The 23,769-nt window shown below is 44.1% G+C and overlaps 1 protein-coding gene across 1 annotated transcript; it reads left to right on the top strand.

Moving 5' to 3' along the window:
• The first annotated feature begins 11,289 nt into the window (after nt 1-11,289).
• LOC140076995 (HHIP-like protein 1) lies at nt 11,290-23,769 on the top strand. Its single transcript, XM_072123819.1, has 9 exons — nt 11,290-12,007; nt 14,432-15,078; nt 17,905-18,048; nt 18,207-18,535; nt 19,761-19,887; nt 20,718-20,863; nt 21,473-21,554; nt 22,058-22,140; nt 22,331-23,769. The coding sequence occupies exons 1-9, from the start codon at nt 11,750-11,752 to the stop codon at nt 23,236-23,238; spliced, it is 2,724 nt and encodes a 907-aa protein (XP_071979920.1). The 5' UTR covers nt 11,290-11,749; the 3' UTR covers nt 23,239-23,769.

The raw sequence follows: 23,769 nt of genomic DNA, 5'->3' as shown, positions 1-23,769 counted from the left end.
CTGCTGTATCTAAGCTGCCAGTATATAGACATCTACCTTACATAAAGCTGAGCTGCTGTATCTAAGCTGCCAGTATATAGACATCTACCTTACATAGAGCTGAGCTGCTGTATCTAAGCTGCCAGTATATAGACCTCTGCCTTACGTACAGCTGAGCTGCTGTATCTAAGCTGCCAGTATATAGACATCTACCTTACATAGAGCTGAGCTGCTGTATCTAAGCTGCCAGTATATAGTCATCTACCTTATATATAACTGAGCTGCTGTATCTAAGCTGCCAGTGTATAGACATCTACCTTACATACAGCTGAGCTGCTGTATCTAAGCTGCCAGTATATAGACCTCTACCTTACGTACAGCTGAGCTGCTGTATCTAAGCTGCCAGTATATAGACATCTACCTTACATAGAGCTGAGCTGCTGTATCTAAGCTGCTAGTATATAGTCATCTACCTTATATATAACTGAGCTGCTGTATCTAAGCTGCCAGTGTATAGACATCTACCTTACATATAGCTGAGCTGCTGTATCTAAGCTGCCAGTATTTAGACATGACATCTACCTTACATAAAGCTGAGCTGCTGTATCTAAGCTGCCAGTATATAGACATCTACCTTACATAGAGCTGAGCTGCTGTATCTAAGCTGCTAGTATATAGTCATCTACCTTATATATAACTGAGCTGCTGTATCTAAGCTGCCAGTATATAGTCATCTACCTTATATATAACTGAGCTGCTGTATCTAAGCTGCCAGTGTATAGACATCTACCTTACATACAGCTGAGCTGCTGTATCTAAGCTGCCAGTATATAGACCTCTACCTTACGTACAGCTGAGCTGCTGTATCTAAGCTGCCAGTATATAGACATCTACCTTACATAGAGCTGAGCTGCTGTATCTAAGCTGCTAGTATATAGTCATCTACCTTATATATAACTGAGCTGCTGTATCTAAGCTGCCAGTGTATAGACATCTACCTTACATATAACTGAGCTGCTGTATCTAAGCTGCCTGTATATAGACATCTCCCTTACATAGAGCTGAGCTGCTGTATCTAAGCTGCCAGTATATAGACATCTACCTTACATAGAGCTGAGCTGCTGTATCTAAGCTGCTAGTATATAGTCATCTACCTTATATATAACTGAGCTGCTGTATCTAAGCTGCCAGTATATAGACATCTACCTTACATATAGCTGAGCTGCTGTATCTAAGCTGCCAGTATATAGACATCTACCTTACATAGAGCTGAGCTGCTGTATCTAAGCTGCCAGTATATAGACATCTACCTTACATATAGCTGAGCTGCTGTATCTAAGCTGCCAGTATATAGACATCTACCTTATATATAACTGAGCTGCTGTATCTAAGCTGCCAGTATACAGACATCTACCTTACATACATCTGAGCTGCTGTATCTAAGCTGCCAGTATATAGATATCTACCTTACATATAACTGAGCTGCTGTATCTAAGCTGCCAGTGTATAGACATCTACCTTACATATAGCTGAGCTGCTGTATCTAAGCTGCCAGTATTTAGACATGACATCTACCTTACATAGAGCTGAGCTGCTGTATCTAAGCTGCTAGTATATAGTCATCTACCTTATATATAACTGAGCTGCTGTATCTAAGCTGCCAGTATATAGACATCTACCTTACATATAGCTGAGATGCTGTATCTAAGCTGCCAGTATATAGACATCTACCTTACATAGAGCTGAGCTGCTGTATCTAAGCTGCCAGTATATAGACATCTACCTTACATATAGCTGAGCTGCTGTATCTAAGCTGCCAGTATATAGACATCTACCTTATATATAACTGAGCTGCTGTATCTAAGCTGCCAGTATACAGACATCTACCTTACATAGAGCTGAGCTGCTGTATCTAAGCTGCCAGTATATAGACATCTACCTTACATACAGCTGAGCTGCTGTATCTAAGCTGCCAGTATATAGATATCTACCTTACATATAACTGAGCTGCTGTATCTAAGCTGCCAGTATATAGACATCTACCATACATAGAGCTGAGCTGCTGTATCTAAGCTGCCAGTATATAGACATCTACCTTACATACAGCTGAGCTGCTGTATCTAAGCTGCCAGTATATAGACATCTACCTTACATAGAGCTGAGCTGCTGTATCTAAGCTGCCAGTATATAGACATCTACCTTACATATAGCTGAGCTGCTGTATCTAAGCTGCCAGTATATAGACATCTACCTTACCTACAGCTGAGCTGCTGTATCTAAGCTGCCAGTATATAGATATCTACCTTACATATAACTGAGCTGCTGTATCTAAGCTGCCAGTATATAGATATCTACCATACATAGAGCTGAGCTGCTGTATCTAAGCTGCCAGTATATAGATATCTACCTTACATATAACTGAGCTGCTGTATCTAAGCTGCCAGTATATAGACATCTACCTTACATAGAGTTGAGCTGCTGTATCTAAGCTGCCAGTATATAGACATCTACCTTACATACAGCTGAGCTGCTGTATCTAAGCTGCCAGTATATAGATATCTACCTTACATATAACTGAGCTGCTGTATCTAAGCTGCCAGTATATAGACATCTACCTTACATAGAGCTGAGCTGCTGTATCTAAGCTGCCAGTATATAGACATCTACCTTACATAAAGCTGAGCTGCTGTATCTAAGCTGCCAGTATATAGACATCTACCTTACATATAACTGAGCTGCTGTATCTAAACTGCCCGTATATAGATATCTACCTTACATAAAGCTGAGCTGCTGTATCTAAGCTGCCAGTATATAGACATCTACCATACATAGAGCTGAGCTGCTGTATCTAAGCTGCCAGTATATAGACATCTACCTTACATACAGCTGAGCTGCTGTATCTAAGCTGCCAGTATATAGATATCTACCTTACATATAACTGAGCTGCTGTATCTAAGCTGCCAGTATATAGACATCTACCATACATAGAGCTGAGCTGCTGTATCTAAGCTGCCAGTATATAGACATCTACCTTACATACAGCTGAGCTGCTGTATCTAAGCTGCCAGTATATAGACATCTACCTTACATAGAGCTGAGCTGCTGTATCTAAGCTGCCAGTATATAGACATCTACCATACATAGAGCTGAGCTGCTGTATCTAAGCTGCCAGTATATAGACATCTACCTTACATATAACTGAGCTGCTGTATCTAAGCTGCCCGTATATAGATATCTACCTTACATAAAGCTGAGCTGCTGTATCTAAGCTGCCAGTATATAGACATCTACCTTACATAGAGCTGAGCTGCTGTATCTAAGCTGCCAGTGTATAGACATCTACCTTACATAAAGCTGAGCTGCTGTATCTAAGCTGCCAGTATATAGACATCTACCTTACATACAGCTGAGCTGCTGTATCTAAGCTGCCAGTATATAGATATCTACCTTACATATAACTGAGCTGCTGTATCTAAGCTGCCAGTATATAGACATCTACCATACATAGAGCTGAGCTGCTGTATCTAAGCTGCCAGTATATAGACATCTACCTTACATATAGCTGAGCTGCTGTATCTAAGCTGCCAGTATATAGACATCTACCTTACCTACAGCTGAGCTGCTGTATCTAAGCTGCCAGTATATAGATATCTACCTTACATATAACTGAGCTGCTGTATCTAAGCTGCCAGTATATAGACATCTACCTTGTATATAACTGAGCTGCTGTATCTAAGCTGCCAGTATATAGACATCTACCTTGTATATAACTGAGCTGCTGTATCTAAGCTGCCAGTATATAGACATCTACCTTACATAGAGTTGAGCTGCTGTATCTAAGCTGCCAGTATATAGACATCTACCTTACATACAGCTGAGCTGCTGTATCTAAGCTGCCAGTATATAGATATCTACCTTACATATAACTGAGCTGCTGTATCTAAGCTGCCAGTATATAGACATCTACCTTACATAGAGCTGAGCTGCTGTATCTAAGCTGCCAGTATATAGACATCTACCTTACATAAAGCTGAGCTGCTGTATCTAAGCTGCCAGTATATAGACATCTACCTTACATATAACTGAGCTGCTGTATCTAAGCTGCCAGTATATAGACATCTACCTTACATAAAGCTGAGCTGCTGTATCTAAGCTGCCAGTATATAGACATCTACCTTACATAGAGCTGAGCTGCTGTATCTAAGCTGCCAGTGTATAGACATCTACCTTACATACAGCTGAGCTGCTGTATCTAAGCTGCCAGTATATAGACATCTACCTTACATAGAGCTGATCTGCTGTATCTAAGCTGCCAGTATATAGACATCTACCTTACATAAAGCTGAGCTGCTGTATCTAAGCTGCCAGTGTATAGACATCTACCTTACATACAGCTGAGCTGCTGTATCTAAGCTTCCAGTATATAGACCTCTACCTTACATAGAGCTGAGCTGCTGTATCTAAGCTGCCAGTATATAGACATCTACCTTATATATAACTGAGCTGCTGTATCTAAGCTGCCAGTATATAGACATCTACCTTACATAGAGTTGAGCTGCTGTATCTAAGCTGCCAGTATATAGACCTCCACCTTACATAGAGCTGAGCTGCTGTATCTAAGCTGCCAGTATATAGACATCGACCTTACCTACAGCGGAGCTGCTGTATCTAAGCTGCCAGTATATAGACATCTACCTTATATATAACTGAGCTGCTGTATCTAAGCTGCCAGTATATAGACATCTACCTTACATATAACTGAGCTGCTGTATCTAAGCTGCCAGTATATAGACATCTACCTTATATATAACTGAGCTGCTGTATATAAGCTGCCAGTATACAGACATCTACCTTACATAGAGCTGAGCTGCTGTATCTAAGCTGCCAGTATATAGACATCTACCTTACATAGAGCTGAGCTGCTGTATCTAAGCTGCCAGTATATAGACATCTCCCTTACATAGAGCTGAGCTGCTGTATCTAAGCTGCCAGTATACAGACATCTCCCTTACATAGAGCTGAGCTGCTGTATCTAAGCTGCCAGTATATAGACATCTACCTTATATATAACTGAGCTGCTGTATCTAAGCTGCCAGTATATAGACATCTACCTTATATATAACTGAGCTGCTGTATCTAAGCTGCCAGTATATAGACATCTACCTTACATAGAGCTGAGCTGCTGTATCTAAGCTGCCAGTATATAGACATGACATCTACCTTACATAGAGCTGAGCTGCTGTATCTAAGCTGCTAGTATATAGACATCTACCTTACATGTAGCTCAGCTGCTGTATCTAAGCTGCCAGTATATAGACATCTACCTTACATAGAGCTGAGCTGCTGTATCTAAGCTGCCAGTATATAGACATCTACCTTACATTGAACTGGGCTGCTGTATCTAAGCTGCCAGTATATAGACAACTACCTTACATAAAGCTGAGCTGCTGTATCTAAGCTGCCAGTATATAGACCTCTACCTTACATAAAGCTTAGCTGCTGTATCTAAGCTGCCAGTATATAGACATCTACCTTACATAGAGCTGAGCTGCTGTATCTAAACTGCCAGTGTATAGACATCTACCTTACATATAGCTGAGCTGCTGTATCTAAGCTGCCAGTATATAGACATCTACCTTACATAAAGCTGATCTGCTGTATCTAAGCTGCCAGTATATAGACATCTACCTTACATAGAGCTGAGCTGCTGTATCTAAGCTGCCAGTATATAGACAACTACCTTACATATAGCTGAGCTGCTGTATCTAAGCTGCCAGCATATAGACATCTACCTTACATAGAGCTGAGCTGCTGTATCTAAGCTGCCAGTATATAGACATCTCCCTTACATAGAGCTGAGCTGCTGTATCTAAGCTGCCAGTATATAGACATCTGCCTTACATATAGCTGAGCTGCTGTATCTAAGCTGCCAGTGCATAGACATCTACCTTACATAAAGCTGAGCTGCTGTATCTAAGCTGCCAGTGTATAGACATCTACCTTACATAGAGCTGAGCTGCTGTATCTAAGCTGCCAGTGTATAGACATCTACCTTACATACAGCTGAGCTGCTGTATCTAAGCTGCCAGTATATAGACATCTACCTTACATAGAGCTGATCTGCTGTATCTAAGCTGCCAGTATATAGACATCTACCTTACATAAAGCTGAGCTGCTGTATCTAAGCTGCCAGTGTATAGACATCTACCTTACATACAGCTGAGCTGCTGTATCTAAGCTGCCAGTATATAGACCTCTACCTTACATAGAGCTGAGCTGCTGTATCTAAGCTTCCAGTATATAGACATCTACCTTACATATAGCTGAGCTGCTGTATCTAAGCTGCCAGTATATAGACATCTACCTTATATATAACTGAGCTGCTGTATCTAAGCTGCCAGTATATAGACATCTACCTTACATAGAGTTGAGCTGCTGTATCTAAGCTGCCAGTATATAGACCTCCACCTTACATAGAGCTGAGCTGCTGTATCTAAGCTGCCAGTATATAGACATCGACCTTACCTACAGCGGAGCTGCTGTATCTAAGCTGCCAGTATATAGACATCTACCTTATATATAACTGAGCTGCTGTATCTAAGCTGCCAGTATATAGACATCTACCTTACATATAACTGAGCTGCTGTATCTAAGCTGCCAGTATATAGACATCTACCTTATATATAACTGAGCTGCTGTATCTAAGCTGCCAGTATACAGACATCTACCTTACATATAACTGAGCTGCTGTATCTAAGCTGCCAGTATATAGACATCTACCTTACATATAACTGAGCTGCTGTATCTAAGCTGCCAGTATATAGACATCTACCTTACATAAAGCTGAGCTGCTGTATCTAAGCTGCCAGTATATAGACATCTACCTTACATAGAGCTGAGCTGCTGTATCTAAGCTGCCAGTGTATAGACATCTACCTTACATACAGCTGAGCTGCTGTATCTAAGCTGCCAGTATATAGACATCTACCTTACATAGAGCTGATCTGCTGTATCTAAGCTGCCAGTATATAGACATCTACCTTACATAAAGCTGAGCTGCTGTATCTAAGCTGCCAGTGTATAGACATCTACCTTACATAGAGTTGAGCTGCTGTATCTAAGCTGCCAGTATATAGACATCTACCTTACATAGAGTTGAGCTGCTGTATCTAAGCTGCCAGTATATAGACCTCCACCTTACATAGAGCTGAGCTGCTGTATCTAAGCTGCCAGTATATAGACATCGACCTTACCTACAGCGGAGCTGCTGTATCTAAGCTGCCAGTATATAGACATCTACCTTATATATAACTGAGCTGCTGTATCTAAGCTGCCAGTATATAGACATCTACCTTACATATAACTGAGCTGCTGTATCTAAGCTGCCAGTATATAGACATCTACCTTATATATAACTGAGCTGCTGTATATAAGCTGCCAGTATACAGACATCTACCTTACATAGAGCTGAGCTGCTGTATCTAAGCTGCCAGTATATAGACATCTACCTTACATAGAGCTGAGCTGCTGTATCTAAGCTGCCAGTATATAGACATCTCCCTTACATAGAGCTGAGCTGCTGTATCTAAGCTGCCAGTATACAGACATCTCCCTTACATAGAGCTGAGCTGCTGTATCTAAGCTGCCAGTATATAGACATCTACCTTATATATAACTGAGCTGCTGTATCTAAGCTGCCAGTATATAGACATCTACCTTATATATAACTGAGCTGCTGTATCTAAGCTGCCAGTATATAGACATCTACCTTACATAGAGCTGAGCTGCTGTATCTAAGCTGCCAGTATATAGACATGACATCTACCTTACATAGAGCTGAGCTGCTGTATCTAAGCTGCTAGTATATAGACATCTACCTTACATGTAGCTCAGCTGCTGTATCTAAGCTGCCAGTATATAGACATCTACCTTACATAGAGCTGAGCTGCTGTATCTAAGCTGCCAGTATATAGACATCTACCTTACATAGAGCTGAGCTGCTGTATCTAAGCTGCCAGTATATAGACATCTACCTTACATTGAACTGGGCTGCTGTATCTAAGCTGCCAGTATATAGACAACTACCTTACATAAAGCTGAGCTGCTGTATCTAAGCTGCCAGTATATAGACCTCTACCTTACATAAAGCTTAGCTGCTGTATCTAAGCTGCCAGTATATAGACATCTACCTTACATAGAGCTGAGCTGCTGTATCTAAACTGCCAGTGTATAGACATCTACCTTACATATAGCTGAGCTGCTGTATCTAAGCTGCCAGTATATAGACATCTACCTTACATAAAGCTGATCTGCTGTATCTAAGCTGCCAGTATATAGACATCTACCTTACATAGAGCTGAGCTGCTGTATCTAAGCTGCCAGTATATAGACAACTACCTTACATATAGCTGAGCTGCTGTATCTAAGCTGCCAGCATATAGACATCTACCTTACATAGAGCTGAGCTGCTGTATCTAAGCTGCCAGTATACAGACCTCCACCTTACATAGAGCTGAGCTGCTGTATCTAAGCTGCCAGTATATAGACATCTCCCTTACATAGAGCTGAGCTGCTGTATCTAAGCTGCCAGTATATAGACAACTACCTTACATATAGCTGAGCTGCTGTATCTAAGCTGCCAGCATATAGACATCTACCTTACATAGAGCTGAGCTGCTGTATCTAAGCTGCCAGTATATAGACCTCCACCTTACATAGAGCTGAGCTGCTGTATCTAAGCTGCCAGTATATAGACATCTCCCTTACATAGAGCTGAGCTGCTGTATCTAAGCTGCCAGTATATAGACATCTACCTTACATAGAGCTGAGCTGCTGTATCTAAGCTGCCAGTATATAGACATCTCCCTTACATAGAGCTGAGCTGCTGTATCTAAGCTGCCAGTATACAGACATCTCCCTTACATAGAGCTGAGCTGCTGTATCTAAGCTGCCAGTATATAGACATCTACCTTATATATAACTGAGCTGCTGTATCTAAGCTGCCAGTATATAGACATCTACCTTATATATAACTGAGCTGCTGTATCTAAGCTGCCAGTATATAGACATCTACCTTACATAGAGCTGAGCTGCTGTATCTAAGCTGCCAGTATATAGACATGACATCTACCTTACATAGAGCTGAGCTGCTGTATCTAAGCTGCTAGTATATAGACATCTACCTTACATGTAGCTCAGCTGCTGTATCTAAGCTGCCAGTATATAGACATCTACCTTACATAGAGCTGAGCTGCTGTATCTAAGTTGCCAGTATATAGACATCTACCTTACATTGAACTGGGCTGCTGTATCTAAGCTGCCAGTATATAGACAACTACCTTACATAAAGCTGAGCTGCTGTATCTAAGCTGCCAGTATATAGACCTCTACCTTACATAAAGCTTAGCTGCTGTATCTAAGCTGCCAGTATATAGACATCTACCTTACATAGAGCTGAGCTGCTGTATCTAAACTGCCAGTGTATAGACATCTACCTTACATATAGCTGAGCTGCTGTATCTAAGCTGCCAGTATATAGACAACTACCTTACATATAGCTGAGCTGCTGTATCTAAGCTGCCAGTATATAGACATCTCCCTTACATAGAGCTGAGCTGCTGTATCTAAGCTGCCAGTATATAGACATCTGCCTTACAAATAGCTGAGCTGCTGTATCTAAGCTGCCAGTGCATAGACATCTACCTTACATAGAGCTGAGATGCTGTATCTAAGCTGCCAGTGTATAGACATCTACCTTACATAGAGCTGAGCTGCTGTATCTAAGCTTCCAGTATATAGACCTCTACCTTACATAGAGCTGAGCTGCTGTATCTAAGCTGCCAGTATATAGACATCTCCCTTACATATAACTGAGCTGCTGTATCTAAGCTGCCTGTATATAGACATCTACCTTACATAGAGCTGAGCTGCTGTATCTAAGCTGCCAGTGTATAGACATCTACCTTACATAGAGCTGAGCTGCTGTATCTAAGCTTCCAGTATATAGACCTCTACCTTACATAGATCTGAGCTGCTGTATCTAAGCTGCCTGTATATAGACATCTACCTTACATAGAGCTGAGCTGCTGTATCTAAGCTTCCAGTATATAGACATCTCCCTTACATAGAGCTGAGCTGCTGTATCTAAGCTGCCAGTATATAGACATCTCCCTTACATATAACTGAGCTGCTGTATCTAAGCTGCCAGTATATAGACATCTCCCTTACATATAACTGAGCTGCTGTATCTAAGCTGCCAGTATATAGACATCTCCCTTACATATAACTGAGCTGCTGTATCTAAGCTGCCTTGTTAGAAAAGATCTATTATTAATATTCTGTTTCCAAATATATATGGACGCAGGAAAACATCTCTGGTCATGACCCTGACTAATAATCCAACGCGTCATCTGAGCTGTTCAAAAGGTATTAATGAGCAAAATAAGTATCAGGTAATCCTCTTCTCCATGTTCTGACGTATAGTATTATAACATTTTGCACTCTTTATTTATATAGCGCACACAGATTACGCAGCGCTGCACAGAACTTGCCATATCAGTCCCTGTCCCCAATGGGGCTCACACTCTAATCCTCCTACCAGTATGTTTTGGAGTGTGGGAGGAAACCGGAGGACCCGGAGGAAACCCACACAAACACAGAGAGAACATACAAACTCTTTGCAAGAGCGGACCTGTTCAAGTTTGTGTTTGGCTAAGACCTACAGGTCCGGGTACCAAACCCAAACGCTAACCCACCACCAGTAACACCCACTATCGGTGCTTGTTTTTTCCTGTGGATCATTGCATCACATTGGGGCTTATTTACTTAGGGTCCATACGCCACACTTTCGTCGGGTTTCCTGTATATCTCCGTTTTGCGCCGAATTGCCCCGGGATTGTGGCGCACGCGATCGGATTTTGGTGCCTCGGCGCCGGCTTTTACGCGACAGAAATCGAGGGCCTGGCCATCGGACAACCCGACAGATTCGGACAAACCGCGGAATTTAAAAAAGGTTTTGTGTTGCAAGATCAAGCACTTACATGCACCAGGAAGAAGATGGTGAACTCCGGCGGACCTGAGCGGGGAAGCAACGGATGCAGAAACACGCATGATCTTGGTGAATCCCGGCAGACCCGAATCCACGCCGGACAACGCGCTGCGGGATCGTGACAGGACCGGGTAAGTAAATCTGCCCCATTGTGTCAATTGAACATTTTTCATTCTGTATCTTTTCCTTTCAATGTCACATCAGTAAATGAGCCCCACATTGTACATTTGCCATTCTGTATCATTCTGCGCAGTAAGATCCTGACGTGCAGAGATTTCTAGGGCAGCGCTCGCCCCAGAAGGTCCCAGTCTGCCGTGAGATGAAGGTTTGGAAGGCGATGAGAGACAATCGGGGCCGGATTGTAGAAGAAGGAGGGGACTGGATCATATTCTGCAGCCCCGAGTACAGATGGAGAGGACGAGAGCCGGAGCTGACAGGACTTAGGTGTGGGGGAAACGCTGACAGACGGGGATGAGACACGCGGAGAAGACGCCACGGTGTGAGAAGATGAGGAACCTTCTGGAGAGAACCTGAAGAGTTGGAATGGAGATGCCAGATTTCTAGAGAGTCTCTCATTGGGTTTCTCTGATTCTATACAGGATGGAGGGAGCCGTTCCCACACATATAGTGGAGGCCGGGGGAAGAGAATGACTAATCTGAGGGAGGAACAAAGAAAAGTCTGAGGAGACGTCTAGATATCTGGAGATCCATCCGCTGGCATCCATGACCCTCCATCCAGCTCTGTGGCTAGTGCTGGTCACCAGCGCCTGGGTGGTGCAGGCTCACCCACAGTGTTTGGATTACAAGCCCCCATTTCAGCCTTCACAGCCCCTGGCTTTTTGCACAACTTATTCTTCTTTTGGCTGCTGCGATGTAGAACAGGACAAAGCCATCGCTGACAAGTTCCGCTACATCTCCGAATTCCTGGACCACACCGGGATCAATGTCTGTGGAGACTACATCCGGAATATCCTGTGCCAGGTACCGAATTTATCCTTTTACCCTCTTCTTCACCTCTGTTAACCCCTAATGCAAACATCAATTGTCTCACCCTCCTCCTTCCCAACCTACCTAAAGGGTTTGTAAAGCGTCTCCCCCCTAGAACCAGAAAGTCATTTTGGGGGGTAACCCGACAGTAAGTGTTTCATTTCAGCGCCGCAACAAGAATCACACAATTTCACTCTAAGCCATGGGTGGTCTTGTCATTGCAGGAGAGGACACGTAAGACACTGACCGAGATACAAGGGTCCGACATTGCGTCCCAATAACTGTAAGAAACAGGTTTTGTAACTTGGAAAACTCTTTTAAGTGATACATTCACATCTGTATCAGAGGTTCTGCTCGAATTTTCAGAACCCAGTAATCATAGGCACCAGAACACAAACCCAACAGACCCTTTTATAATCAATAAGATCTCCTGGGATCCATTGGCTCCATCACACAGTAGATCCGCCCTGGCAGGAGTTCCATTGTTATGTTATAAAAAAACCCCAGAAATTTCCCCCAAAAAACATGACTTATTCCAATATCTCCACTTCCCTTCGGGCCTTTTAAATAATATTTTCATACTACTTGGTATCTTCTATCCACCAGGTCCTTGACGCTATTATCTCCCATGGTCAGCCACCAAACGTCCAGATCATGTTCCACTGATATTCCCTCTCCCATTGGATTGTCCTGGAGTTTCCACTGGAGTTTGCTCCCTCTTAGACACTTCCTTCCTTTTACGTTCATTACTTTTTATTCTTCTCCCACCTCTTTCCTGATTCTCTTTCGAGCATCCCCCACTCTTACCTTCTCTTTCTTGGCTCTGTGTATCCAAACTTCATTCATTCGAAGAATCCACCTGCTTCCATGTCCTACACTTTAGTGTTTCGCCAATTTTACTCACTCACGATAGTTTCTACCCCTCACTAACTAGTAATGCTACCTTGTAGGCATAGTTTGGATTTTGTTGGTCTACCTTAGATAGGGCAGGGGCTTACAGTTCAGGGGCACGGTCTAGGTTTATGGGGGGCAGATTCTGTGGCTCCCATGGGTTTGCTTTTGACTCACTTATGGGATCTTCTGCCTTCCACGTCTTAGATGTTCATCCTCCTCCCTATTCAGGGTCTTCATCTTCTGCTTCCTCTAACCCCACCGCTGTTTACATTCCCACATGGGCTCCAGCTTGACCTCCTCATGGTCTTAAATCTCTTCCCCTCCTTCCTCTCCCGGTCACAACACGTCTCCTCGCTGCTTTCACTCCTAGTCTTCTATTCTTGACGTTGGTTTGCAGACTGTGAGACCTTTGTGAGACCATGTATAAGATGCTCCGTGTAATGCGGTAATGTGTTGTTGGTTTCATTCAGACACTGGTGATAATTAATGAGTTTAGCTAATTTTCCACTCTGTTCTCCTGCATGTCGCAGGCAGTCAGGGCAGATTGTAAGGTTAATATTACAGCTGGCGTCCGGACAGGGAATACTCTGCATGTATGAGAGGAAGCAGCACAAGGCCCCATTGTGGTCTTCACGGAAACCCCTTGTGAGAGGATGAGAGGAAAGCTATGTCTGGAAGCCAAAAGTATACACGGGGGCCAGAGACTAGAGAAAGGGGCTGGTGGCCTGGCGGGAAGACCCCTGCAGGCAGAGCGACTAGTGACAAGTGCTTGCTACGCCGTGTTAGGTCCTATAGTCTTTCATCTGCTCCGTGTTTGCCTGCGCCTCCTGGAAAAACTAAGATTGCTTAATCCGAGCACTCGGCACACATATCACACGCACTAACACCTGCTACAAGAAGTAACCACAGAATTTATTGCCTACATGGACCATATAGACCAGTGGTGGCGAACCTATGGCACTGGTGCAAGAGGTGGCACTCCGAGCCCTCTATATGGGCACCTGCGCCATCACCCCAGGACAGGGTTCACCAGACAGGACTCAGGACCTCTTACAGTCCCAGGCAGCCCAGGACCCCAGAAGGAAGCTACAATGATAACCCAAACTTCTTCTTCTTCTTTCTACTGTATTGGTGTCCTCAGGTGCCAATACAATTTAAACCTGTGACAGAGCAGGGAAGTTACTGCTAAAATTGTTGCATTGGCACTTTGCGGAAAATACGTGGGTTTTGGTAGTAGTTTGGGCACTTGGTGTCTAAAAGGTTCCCCATCACTGATATAGACTATGATATGTGCCATTGGTCTGGCTGGTATGGATTGCCACCATATTCTCTGTGGTTGGTGGAGACCAGTTCTTGGCTTTCACCATCCATAACTCAGGCGGGACTATGGCAATGGATATGGGGCACCACAATTTGTAGCAAGAAGCATTTTGAGAGTGAAAAGGGTAAAGGTAAAAATATCAAACATTCTAGACATAATCTTCTCATAACTCTATGATCAGCCGGTCTTGTCTTTCCTCCTAGGAATGTTCCCCCTATGCAGCCCATTTATATGACGCAGAAGATGCCAATACCCCTCTCCGGGACCTCCCTGGTCTATGTGGAAACTACTGCACTGAATTCTGGTTCCGATGCCGCTCCACATTGAGCCTGATCATTGAGGACCGGGACTTATCGGATATAGAAAAAGATGTTGGTAAATTCTGCCGTCTCCTGACCATAGATGATGTCAATTATTGTTACCCCAATGTCTTGACCAATGCGGAACTGAACACCGGACTTGGGAATATGAAGGAGGATGACGATGGATGTCTCCAGTTGTGCTTACAAGAAGTAGCCAATGGACTACGTAATCCGGTCGCCATGGTTCATGCCAATGACGGGACCCATCGCTTCTTCATAGCAGAGCAAATGGGCTACGTATGGGCCTACCTCAAAAATGGCTCAAGAGTGGACAAGCCCTTCCTTAATGTATCCAAAGCCGTGCTAACATCCCCCTGGGCGGGAGACGAAAGGGGTTTCCTGGGTATCGCTATGCATCCTAATTTCAAACACAATGGTAAATTCTATGTTTACTACTCTATCTACGCCAAGAAGGAGGAGAGGATACGGATCTCTGAGTTCCATGTATCTACGGAAGACGTGAACATGGCGGATCACACATCTGAACGGTATGAGTATTGGAAAAGGGTGGGGGCAATGTTGTGCTTATTGGGCTACATCTTGTTTTTTCTTCATACGCTCAGCATGTATATATACATATATACCGGGAAAGCTCGTGGCGCCTATGCTGAGTGTATCTGAAGGCAAATACTGGTAGATACATCCATGCCTCCATCTGCACAGTATAAGTTGTAGATTGTGAAAAACACATAGTGGAAGGTTGTAGCGAGTTGTGTCTTTCCATCCTTCTCCCTGAGTGATGTACATGCTAGGGTGAGGCCATTGGATGCAAAGTATTGGATCCCTCCCTGGCCTCTGCTGAACGTATAGCTTGGTCAGCAGGGAGGAGGAAACACCCTGAATATAGGCAGAAGATTTTCAATCCTCTTCCCAATTTGAGGGGGATGACAAATCCCAGTGTATGTGCATATAGTGGGATCTATCATTACATCAGATGTCAAAAAACACAGTGCGAATCAGTTTTAGCCAAAGTGGGGCCCTGGGCAAAACTAAATGTGGGGCCCCAAAATAAAACTATTTTCTGTCAGTAAGAGGCTCCTCTAGTCCTGCACAATAATAACACTTTGTAGCTACACACAGTAGTAAGGTAAGTGTCTGTAATATGGGACTGTAGGAGAACTTTATAGGGGATGACAGGGAGATTGATGATAGAAGATAAATATGAAAGACAATCTAGATTTATAAATAGATACTAGACAAATTATAGGAGTTATCTAGACAGATAGATGATAGATATATAGAGAGGAGATAGATTATAAGCATCTTCACCCGGGCATTCAACCATTAAAGGAGCAATACATCCTCTGCCCACAAAAATCCACATGCAGGGGGCCCCTTTAGCACAGGGGGCCCTGGGTAAATGCCCAGTTTGCCGCCCCCTTACGCCGGCCCTGTTAGTGCCCCTACTTGAGATAACTACATGAATGAATACAGGGTCTTAATAAAAGGTCAACAACTGAAGATCCACAACAAAACCACTTCCCAATCATGGACATTCAATCATTTATATTATGGCTATAGCTTTCAGACAGTGTGTAAGATAAAGTATACAGTCTTTTTTTTTACAGAAGCAGCATTTCTCGTGGTGAATTATTCCCATTAAAATGATTGTGTCATAGCTGCAATACCAAACACAGCCCGTGGACAAGGGTGGCGCTGTTTTAGGAAATAATAGTTTTAACCTCCTTGATACATGTATGTTCTTAGGAGCCTCACTGGTGGAGGTTGGGGGGGTGGGGGGAGTGGAGACGCATTGGTGGAGATCTGAATAGACCAGGCTTGTCGGCTGTGGTCTTTAATATTACCGTGTACACAAGGAATTTGGCTTTCTAGGCTTGAGAGTGACCACAGTGAGTTTGGCCCCCAGTCCATGGGCTCCTGTATCGGCCCTGACGCCCTGTGTCTCCCTCCTCCGGCTGATTTATAGTCAGAGTGATCCGAGAGGAGGATGTGACGGAGCAGTTTCCATATTAATTGTCTGGCGGGATGTAATATATACTTTGTGGTGAGGACTCGGCATATACTGGTCAGGAGGGGGGTGTAGGGACATCTCCGCAGGCGCGTCCCCCACACATCACCAGAAGTTCTGCACAACCACACACATAATACACGGGGAATAATAATCACAGTTATAGAAAACTATTAACAGTCTAAGCATTTTATAGGGAATGTTCTTGGCGATCCCTATTACTATTGTGTCTCTATACTTGGGGATCTGCCCGGAACCCTATTGTCCGAAATAAGCGTAATGCTTAAAGGGGTTTTTCTACGAAGACAAGTTACACCCTATCCATGGGATACGGCCTAACTTGCTGATCAGTGGGGGTCTCAGTGCTGAGACCCCCACAGATCACGGAAACGAGGGGTCTGACCAACCCCTCATCGCTTCTCAGACTAATGGAGCAGACGGCCGCGCATGACTGTTCTGCTCCATTTAACTCTATGGAGCTGAAGGAGATCATTGAAGCGCAGAGCTCGGCAATTTCCATCAGCTACATAGAGATTAATGGAGCAGAACAGTCATGCGCGGCCGTCTGAGAAGCGATGAGGTCAGTTGGACCCCTCGCTTTCACAATCTTTGGAGGTCACAACATTGAGACCCCACTGATCAGCAAGTTAGGCGCTATCCCGTGGATAAGGCCTAACTTGTCTTTGTGGGAAAACCCCTTTAATTTCCTCTGGGGCGGCTCTGCAGGCAAACGGGATACTCAAAAATCCCGATTGCTAGGTTTCCAGACACTTTGTGATGAACTTATTGGGGCTCATTTCCTAAGGGTCTGAATCGCAATCTTTTGTTGGGTTTCCCGATGATTTCCAAATTGCGCCGAATTGCCCCGGGATTTTGGTGCACGCGAATGGATTTTGGCGCATCGGTGCCGGCTTTCACGTGACAGAAATGGGGGGGGGGGGGCGTGGCTGTCGGACAACCCAACGGATTCGGAAAAACTGCTGAATTTAAAAAATCGTCACAAGATCGCATGATCAGCACTCAAATGCACCGGGAAGAAGCAGGTGAACTCTGGCGGACTTCAGCGCAGCAGCGACACCTGCAGGATATTGGGCGCACGGACCTTAGTGAATCCCGGCAGACCCGAATCCTCGTCGGGGAACACACCGCTGGATCGCGACTGGACCTGGTAAGTAAATGTGCCCCATCGTATTCTTATTGTTGGGAACCAGGTTTGTGCATAATTACCTGGAGATGTTGTTCTGAGAGTTGGTCCTTGTGTCGCTTTTATTAGACAATCCCTTATTTCACTCTGTGGTGCTTCCTCTTCTATGAGATGATGTGACCTCATACGTTTACTCCGTAGAATTATCATAGAAGTCAAAGAGCCGGCGTCCAACCACAACGGCGGCCAGATCCTGTTTGGAGTAGACGGATATCTGTACATATTCACTGGAGATGGTGGACGAGCTGGAGACCCATTTGGAGAATTTGGGAATGCCCAAAACAAGTAAGTAAATACCCACAGGGGTGAAAGTGATGGGAAGATGGGAAACTTCAGAGAGATACTGTATGTGCTTCTTATAATGTAGGGGAAGCTATGGAGGAATTACCCCATCTGGAGGGATAATCACATCTACATCTTCTAATGGATGTGTCTATCATCAGGTCTTCTCTGCTGGGAAAAGTCCTTCGCATTAACGTGACGGGAAATGACAGAGGTCCGCCGTACCGCATACCGGTGGACAATCCCTTTCTCCGTGACCGCGCAGCGAGGCCCGAGGTCTACGCCTATGGTGCCAGGAATATGTGGAGATGTTCGGTGGACAGAGGAGATCCCGTCACCAAGAAGGGTCGTGGACGCATTATTTGTGGTGACGTGGGCCAGAACAAGTTTGAGGAGGTGGACGTCATCCAGAGGGGAGGCAATTATGGCTGGAGAGCAAAGGAAGGGTTCTCGTGTTACGACAAGAAGTTGTGTAATAACGCTTCACTTGGTAAGAGACAACAGACGGGATGTCAATTAACTTTTATGCTTTTGATGCCAATTGGACATCAATAGCCCAAAAAGAGTTTTGAAGGCATCACCCGGGTCTTATATAAAGCTACTTCCAGTACCGGGATCTTATTGCCGTGATGTTGCCCTTTGACGTGACATTCAGGGCAGGTCATTGTGACCTCAGTATTGACCTCTAGACAAACAGACCTGAAGCATCTTTGTGCATGACCCAGACGACCCATGAAAGGGGTAAATTATAGTAAGACTTCATAAAAATAACAAAACCAGCGGCTCCATTTCCAATGTTACTTGGTTTCCCACCGAGACCCCACCACCACCACCGATACCGACACAGGCGCTTGTCTTCCCTGAAGCCAATCCCAAAATAAAGACATTATTGGGGCACATTTACTATCGGTCCGAATCGCGTTTTTCCGCCGGGTTTCCCGAATTTTTCAGATTTGCGCCGAATTTCCCCAGGTTTGGGGATTGTGGTGCATCGGCAGCGGCTTTCATACAACAGAAATCGGGGGCGTGGCGGATTCTGAAAAACCGCGGAATTTAAAAAACGAATTGTGTCGCAAAGTCAATCACTCACATGCACCAGGGATTGGATGGTGAACTCCGACGGACCTCGGCGCAGTGAATCGCCGGACGACCCGAATCCTCGTTGGAGAACGCGCCGCTGGATCGCGAATGGACCGGGTAAGTAAATGACCCCCATTCTCTTGTTTCTTTGTTTCCTCTAATAAGTTCTGCCACGTTCGTGAAATCTTTATCCAAGCAAATGCAGATTGGTCCACATACACAATTTCCACTTTTCGGATGACAGTTTCCCTTATGTCATTCATTTTTATTTCCCGGAATAGGGGATCATAGTATATCACAATTAGTTCTGGCTGAGAACAGTAAGTGAATGGCTGGAGACAAGCCCAATGTAGTTGGTTTGAATATATTCCAGACCTTGACACAATTCAGCACATATATTACCACAATGGAGCCAACACAGTCATCTGTCACACAGAGTCCCGGAAAGATTTCACAACCCGTCCACCGGTGTCTGAGTGTACGGCACATCCACGTCACCGAGAGTCATCACATCTGTACATCACATGGAGTGTCTCATCTTTATATTCACTACAGATTGAGGAAGACTCCGATAACCGTGGTGTAACTACTACTCCCAATGTGTTCTGTAGTATTTCCTCATTTTCCATTTTCAGATGACATCTTACCGATATTCGCCTATCCTCATTCACTTGGGAAGTCGGTTACTGGAGGCTACGTCTATCGCGGATGTCAAATGCCCAATCTTGTAGGACGATACATCTTTGGAGACTTCATGAGTGGGTGAGAATATCTGTGACTAATAGAACATTGGGGGATATTGGGGGACATGTATCTTTATTTCTGCTGGATAAATTGTCTCATTTTTGGGACTTTTCACTGTGACTTTTGCTGTTGTTTTTCCAGTGCCCCTTAGTCTGCCCCTTGTGCCGTATGTATCTTTATTTTCCAGATGTTCTGTGTAATTTTTCACTTATAAATCCCTTTTTTTTTTGCTTATTATTGCAAATATTTAGGCGCCTGGTCCAGGGCAAGTGAAATGGAAGGAATTTTTTTCATGGACCCTATTTTAACACTGTAGATTGGAATTAGTTCACAAGCTTTAAATATTTCACATTTTGCACATTATCTTTTTTTTTATTATTTTATTCTTTTGATTCATACATTTTGGCATTTACATTTCTTCTTTTTATAAGCTGCAAAAAAGAGCCGCCAAATGTCTCAAATATAAACCAAAGAAAAAAACCATCTATGATACGTGTCCCCCATTGTGCACTTATACTTTACACTGATTGATAACTTGTATCAACGCACAGAACCTTAAATATCTCAGGAATTCTGACAGATTGTGGAAAAATTTGGACACAAACAATATGACTTTATTAAAATTAAATGCAAATTCAAGATTCACGGGAGCATTAAATCATGTGGATGCGGAGGAGGATTTAGCCGCTTGACCATAGAATTCACCCAGGACAATTCCTTGTAGGAGGAGACGCTCCTTATGCTATACGTGTGATCGCCTACTGGTTCCATATGTCTTTGGGGTAGAGTTGATCTGTAATACACATGAATCTCAGTTTCTCTTATGTGATGATTTTTCTCATTTCCAGGCGCTTAATGTCTCTAAAAGAGGACAAGGACGGAAAGCAATGGGACTACACAGAAATCTGCATGGGACTCGGTCAAACCTGCAACTTCCCCAAACTCATCAACGCCTATTACCCTTATATAATATCATTTGGAGAGGATGAGGCAGGTAACACATTATATAGTCATATGGTCTGTGTCAAGTCATAGGCAAGTGGGAGGGGTCAATAGTGATAGGAGACCTGGGCCCCAGTAAACACATAGGGGGTCATTTACTAAGGGCCCGATTCGCGTTTTCCCGACGTGTTACCCGAATATTTCCGATTTGCGCCGATTGTACCTGAATTGCCCCGGGATTGTGGCGCACGCGATCGGATTGTGGTGCATCGGCGCTGGCATGTGCGCAACGGAAATCGGGGGGCGTGGCCGAACGAAAACTGAAATCCATGAGCTCTCTATCTAATGCACATAATATTTGCTAGAGGGATGAAAGACACCTACACCCACCCTGGAAGCCAATCTTCCAATCCATTGATATCAATTTAATGCCCTATTAACTCATAACATTCTATTATATAATTTACCACAAGGTTTTTCTCAATATCTCTAGATCGTGGCCAGTGGACGTAGAACCATCCAACATTTTTCTCAGTTTTTGCCAAACCAGCCGTGTCTTCACCTTATTTGACTCGTCCTTATATCTTGACTATAAGAGGGCGTAAACACGTTGGAACGTATGGAATTCTTAAATTTTACTAATTTCTCTTTTCTTTTAAAGGTGAATTGTACTTCTTGTCCACGGGGACGCCCAGCGCAGCGGTGGCCGCAGGAGTCATGTACAAGATAGTGGATCCTTCAAAGTAATGCTGCTTCAACTTTACAGATCGAGAAAGAAAGAACTTTGCTCATAGTGTGGAAGAGGCCTGTGATCTGCCATGTAGCCGGCACTGTGTCTTCAGTCTCCAAATAGTTGGGCCTTAAGCTTCTTACATATTTGTAGTGGTACATGGAGCTGGCAGACGAAGGCCTCAAGCACAATACTCTATTATGTACTCATGTTGTGTGGCCCATAGTCCTCCCGTTTACCATAATCTATGAGGAAATGGAAACATTCCCAATGTCAAGGTCATCAGACGTCCAACTATTCGTGTTTTTTGACCACTGACTCCTCCAAAATCTTGGGTTATCTTGGCAGTAACTTGAATCACACATTGGGGCAAGTTGGCAACCAATTACAGCTCAGCTTTCATTTTACCAGTGCTCATGAATATTTTAATGGGGAGCTGTGATTGCTAAGCACATTCTTACTTTTAGAGCGCTTGATAAATCGGCCCCATTCTCTTCTTCTCATTTGTCTTCGCAGAAGAGCTCCTCCAGGCAAATGTGCACTGAATCCTCGATCCGTCCCGGTCAAAGGAAAACTGATGGATTTCTATCCAAAGCAAAGTGAGTAACAATCTGGAGAGCTGTATCCAAGCACATAAGAGTCTTGTGTATGAGAAATCTATTATTCTGCATCCATATCTGGCCACGTCACCAACTTATATGTGGCTTTAGGTCACATAACAGCAAGAAATTTTGCAGGTAGAACAAATCTACTCATTTCTACCCATTTTCTTTTACTTATTTTCCACAGAACTTATTCTAAAGTCCAAAGCTATGACAACTGAATCTGCTCCAACCACAAGCCCAACCAGATTGCAAGATACAACCAGATTCAGCACAACATTAGAGCCTCACTTTACTGCTGCAACACCGGCGAGCACAACCTACCGGAGAATGACCACCCCCGGATATGCTACAGCTGCCCCTGTCCCTAAGCCACCAAGGCCAAGAAAAACTGTAACACCACATCCAAAGATGGAGAAAGGGGTAACCATGGCTAAGAGAGGAAGGAAGGTCACTGTGACTTCTCGGCCAACAAATCAATGGATTCCCACCAAAGGATGGCAGAGTGAACTAAAAGATGTCTTCATCACCACCAAAGGAAAGCCACACTCAACATTCCCTCCCAACCAGAGAACGTCCCACTCCAGATACACCCAATACCCAAAAAGCACATCACCGAGCCCCACGAGAAGAACTGACTTCAGTAGTAGGACAGGGGGGAAGAGAGGTCCAATGGTGAAACGCATGAAGAAGAAAGTCCTCAGGAAGCAAAAAGTGAGGATCACAAAAAAGATCAAACACGGCACCGTCCGCCTGATCAATGAAGATAAAAAACCTGACCGAGGGAGGGTGGAGATCCACGTCAACGGGGAATGGGGGACAATCTGCAATGACAGATTCGATAGCAGGGCGGGCTCTGTGGTCTGCAGACAGTTGGGTTACCCCTACGTGTTGAAGGTGGCCAGGAAGGCAGAATTCGGGGAGGGCAAGGGGCTAAGAATTCTCCTGGATGAGGTCAAATGTCATGGGTCGGAGAACACGCTTTTGGAGTGCAAAAGGTCAAAAATCGGTGTACACGACTGTGGCCATGATGAGGATGTTGGGGTCGTATGTGGTATGGAGGACATGCACTTGGATATGGACCTAACAACATAGACCTAGAAAAAACTAAGAATTTTTATTTTTGCCCAAACATCAAGATTATTCCAAGTTTGCTTGGTAGAATTAGGGTTATGAGTTAAATCTGTTGAGTATAACGACTTCATGAACCGATGGCCATGGCTTGGTTCTTACAGTGGAAGCTGCGCTTTACACAGGTGTCCGGATGTTATCACCTTTGTAAAAGGTGGTAAATGTCCTCAGCTGAGCTCAGGGCATCCAGCACGGCACCGGGGGACATACAGTATAACTGAGTGTAATATATACCCCCACGGTTATGCAGCAGGACTGCAGCTCTCAGCAGGAGCGGTGATGAAAGCTGAGATAAGAAAGATGTGACATCTGAGCCCCTGGCATCACGTGATGCACATGCAATGCACTTCAGGTGCAGTCAGATGACTCCATGGTAGTGGCTGGAGGACATGTCACCTGTCTGTGTATCCTTCATCCTGCATCGCATACATTATGACTGCACCACCGCCTATTATGGTAACAAAGTGAACATTGTCCCCCTCCTGTAATAAAATC

Source organism: Engystomops pustulosus, chromosome 9 (assembly GCF_040894005.1).
Source record: "Engystomops pustulosus chromosome 9, aEngPut4.maternal, whole genome shotgun sequence".
NCBI classification, from domain to species: domain Eukaryota; kingdom Metazoa; phylum Chordata; class Amphibia; order Anura; family Leptodactylidae; genus Engystomops; species Engystomops pustulosus.
This window is presented reverse-complemented; position numbering and strand designations above follow the sequence as displayed.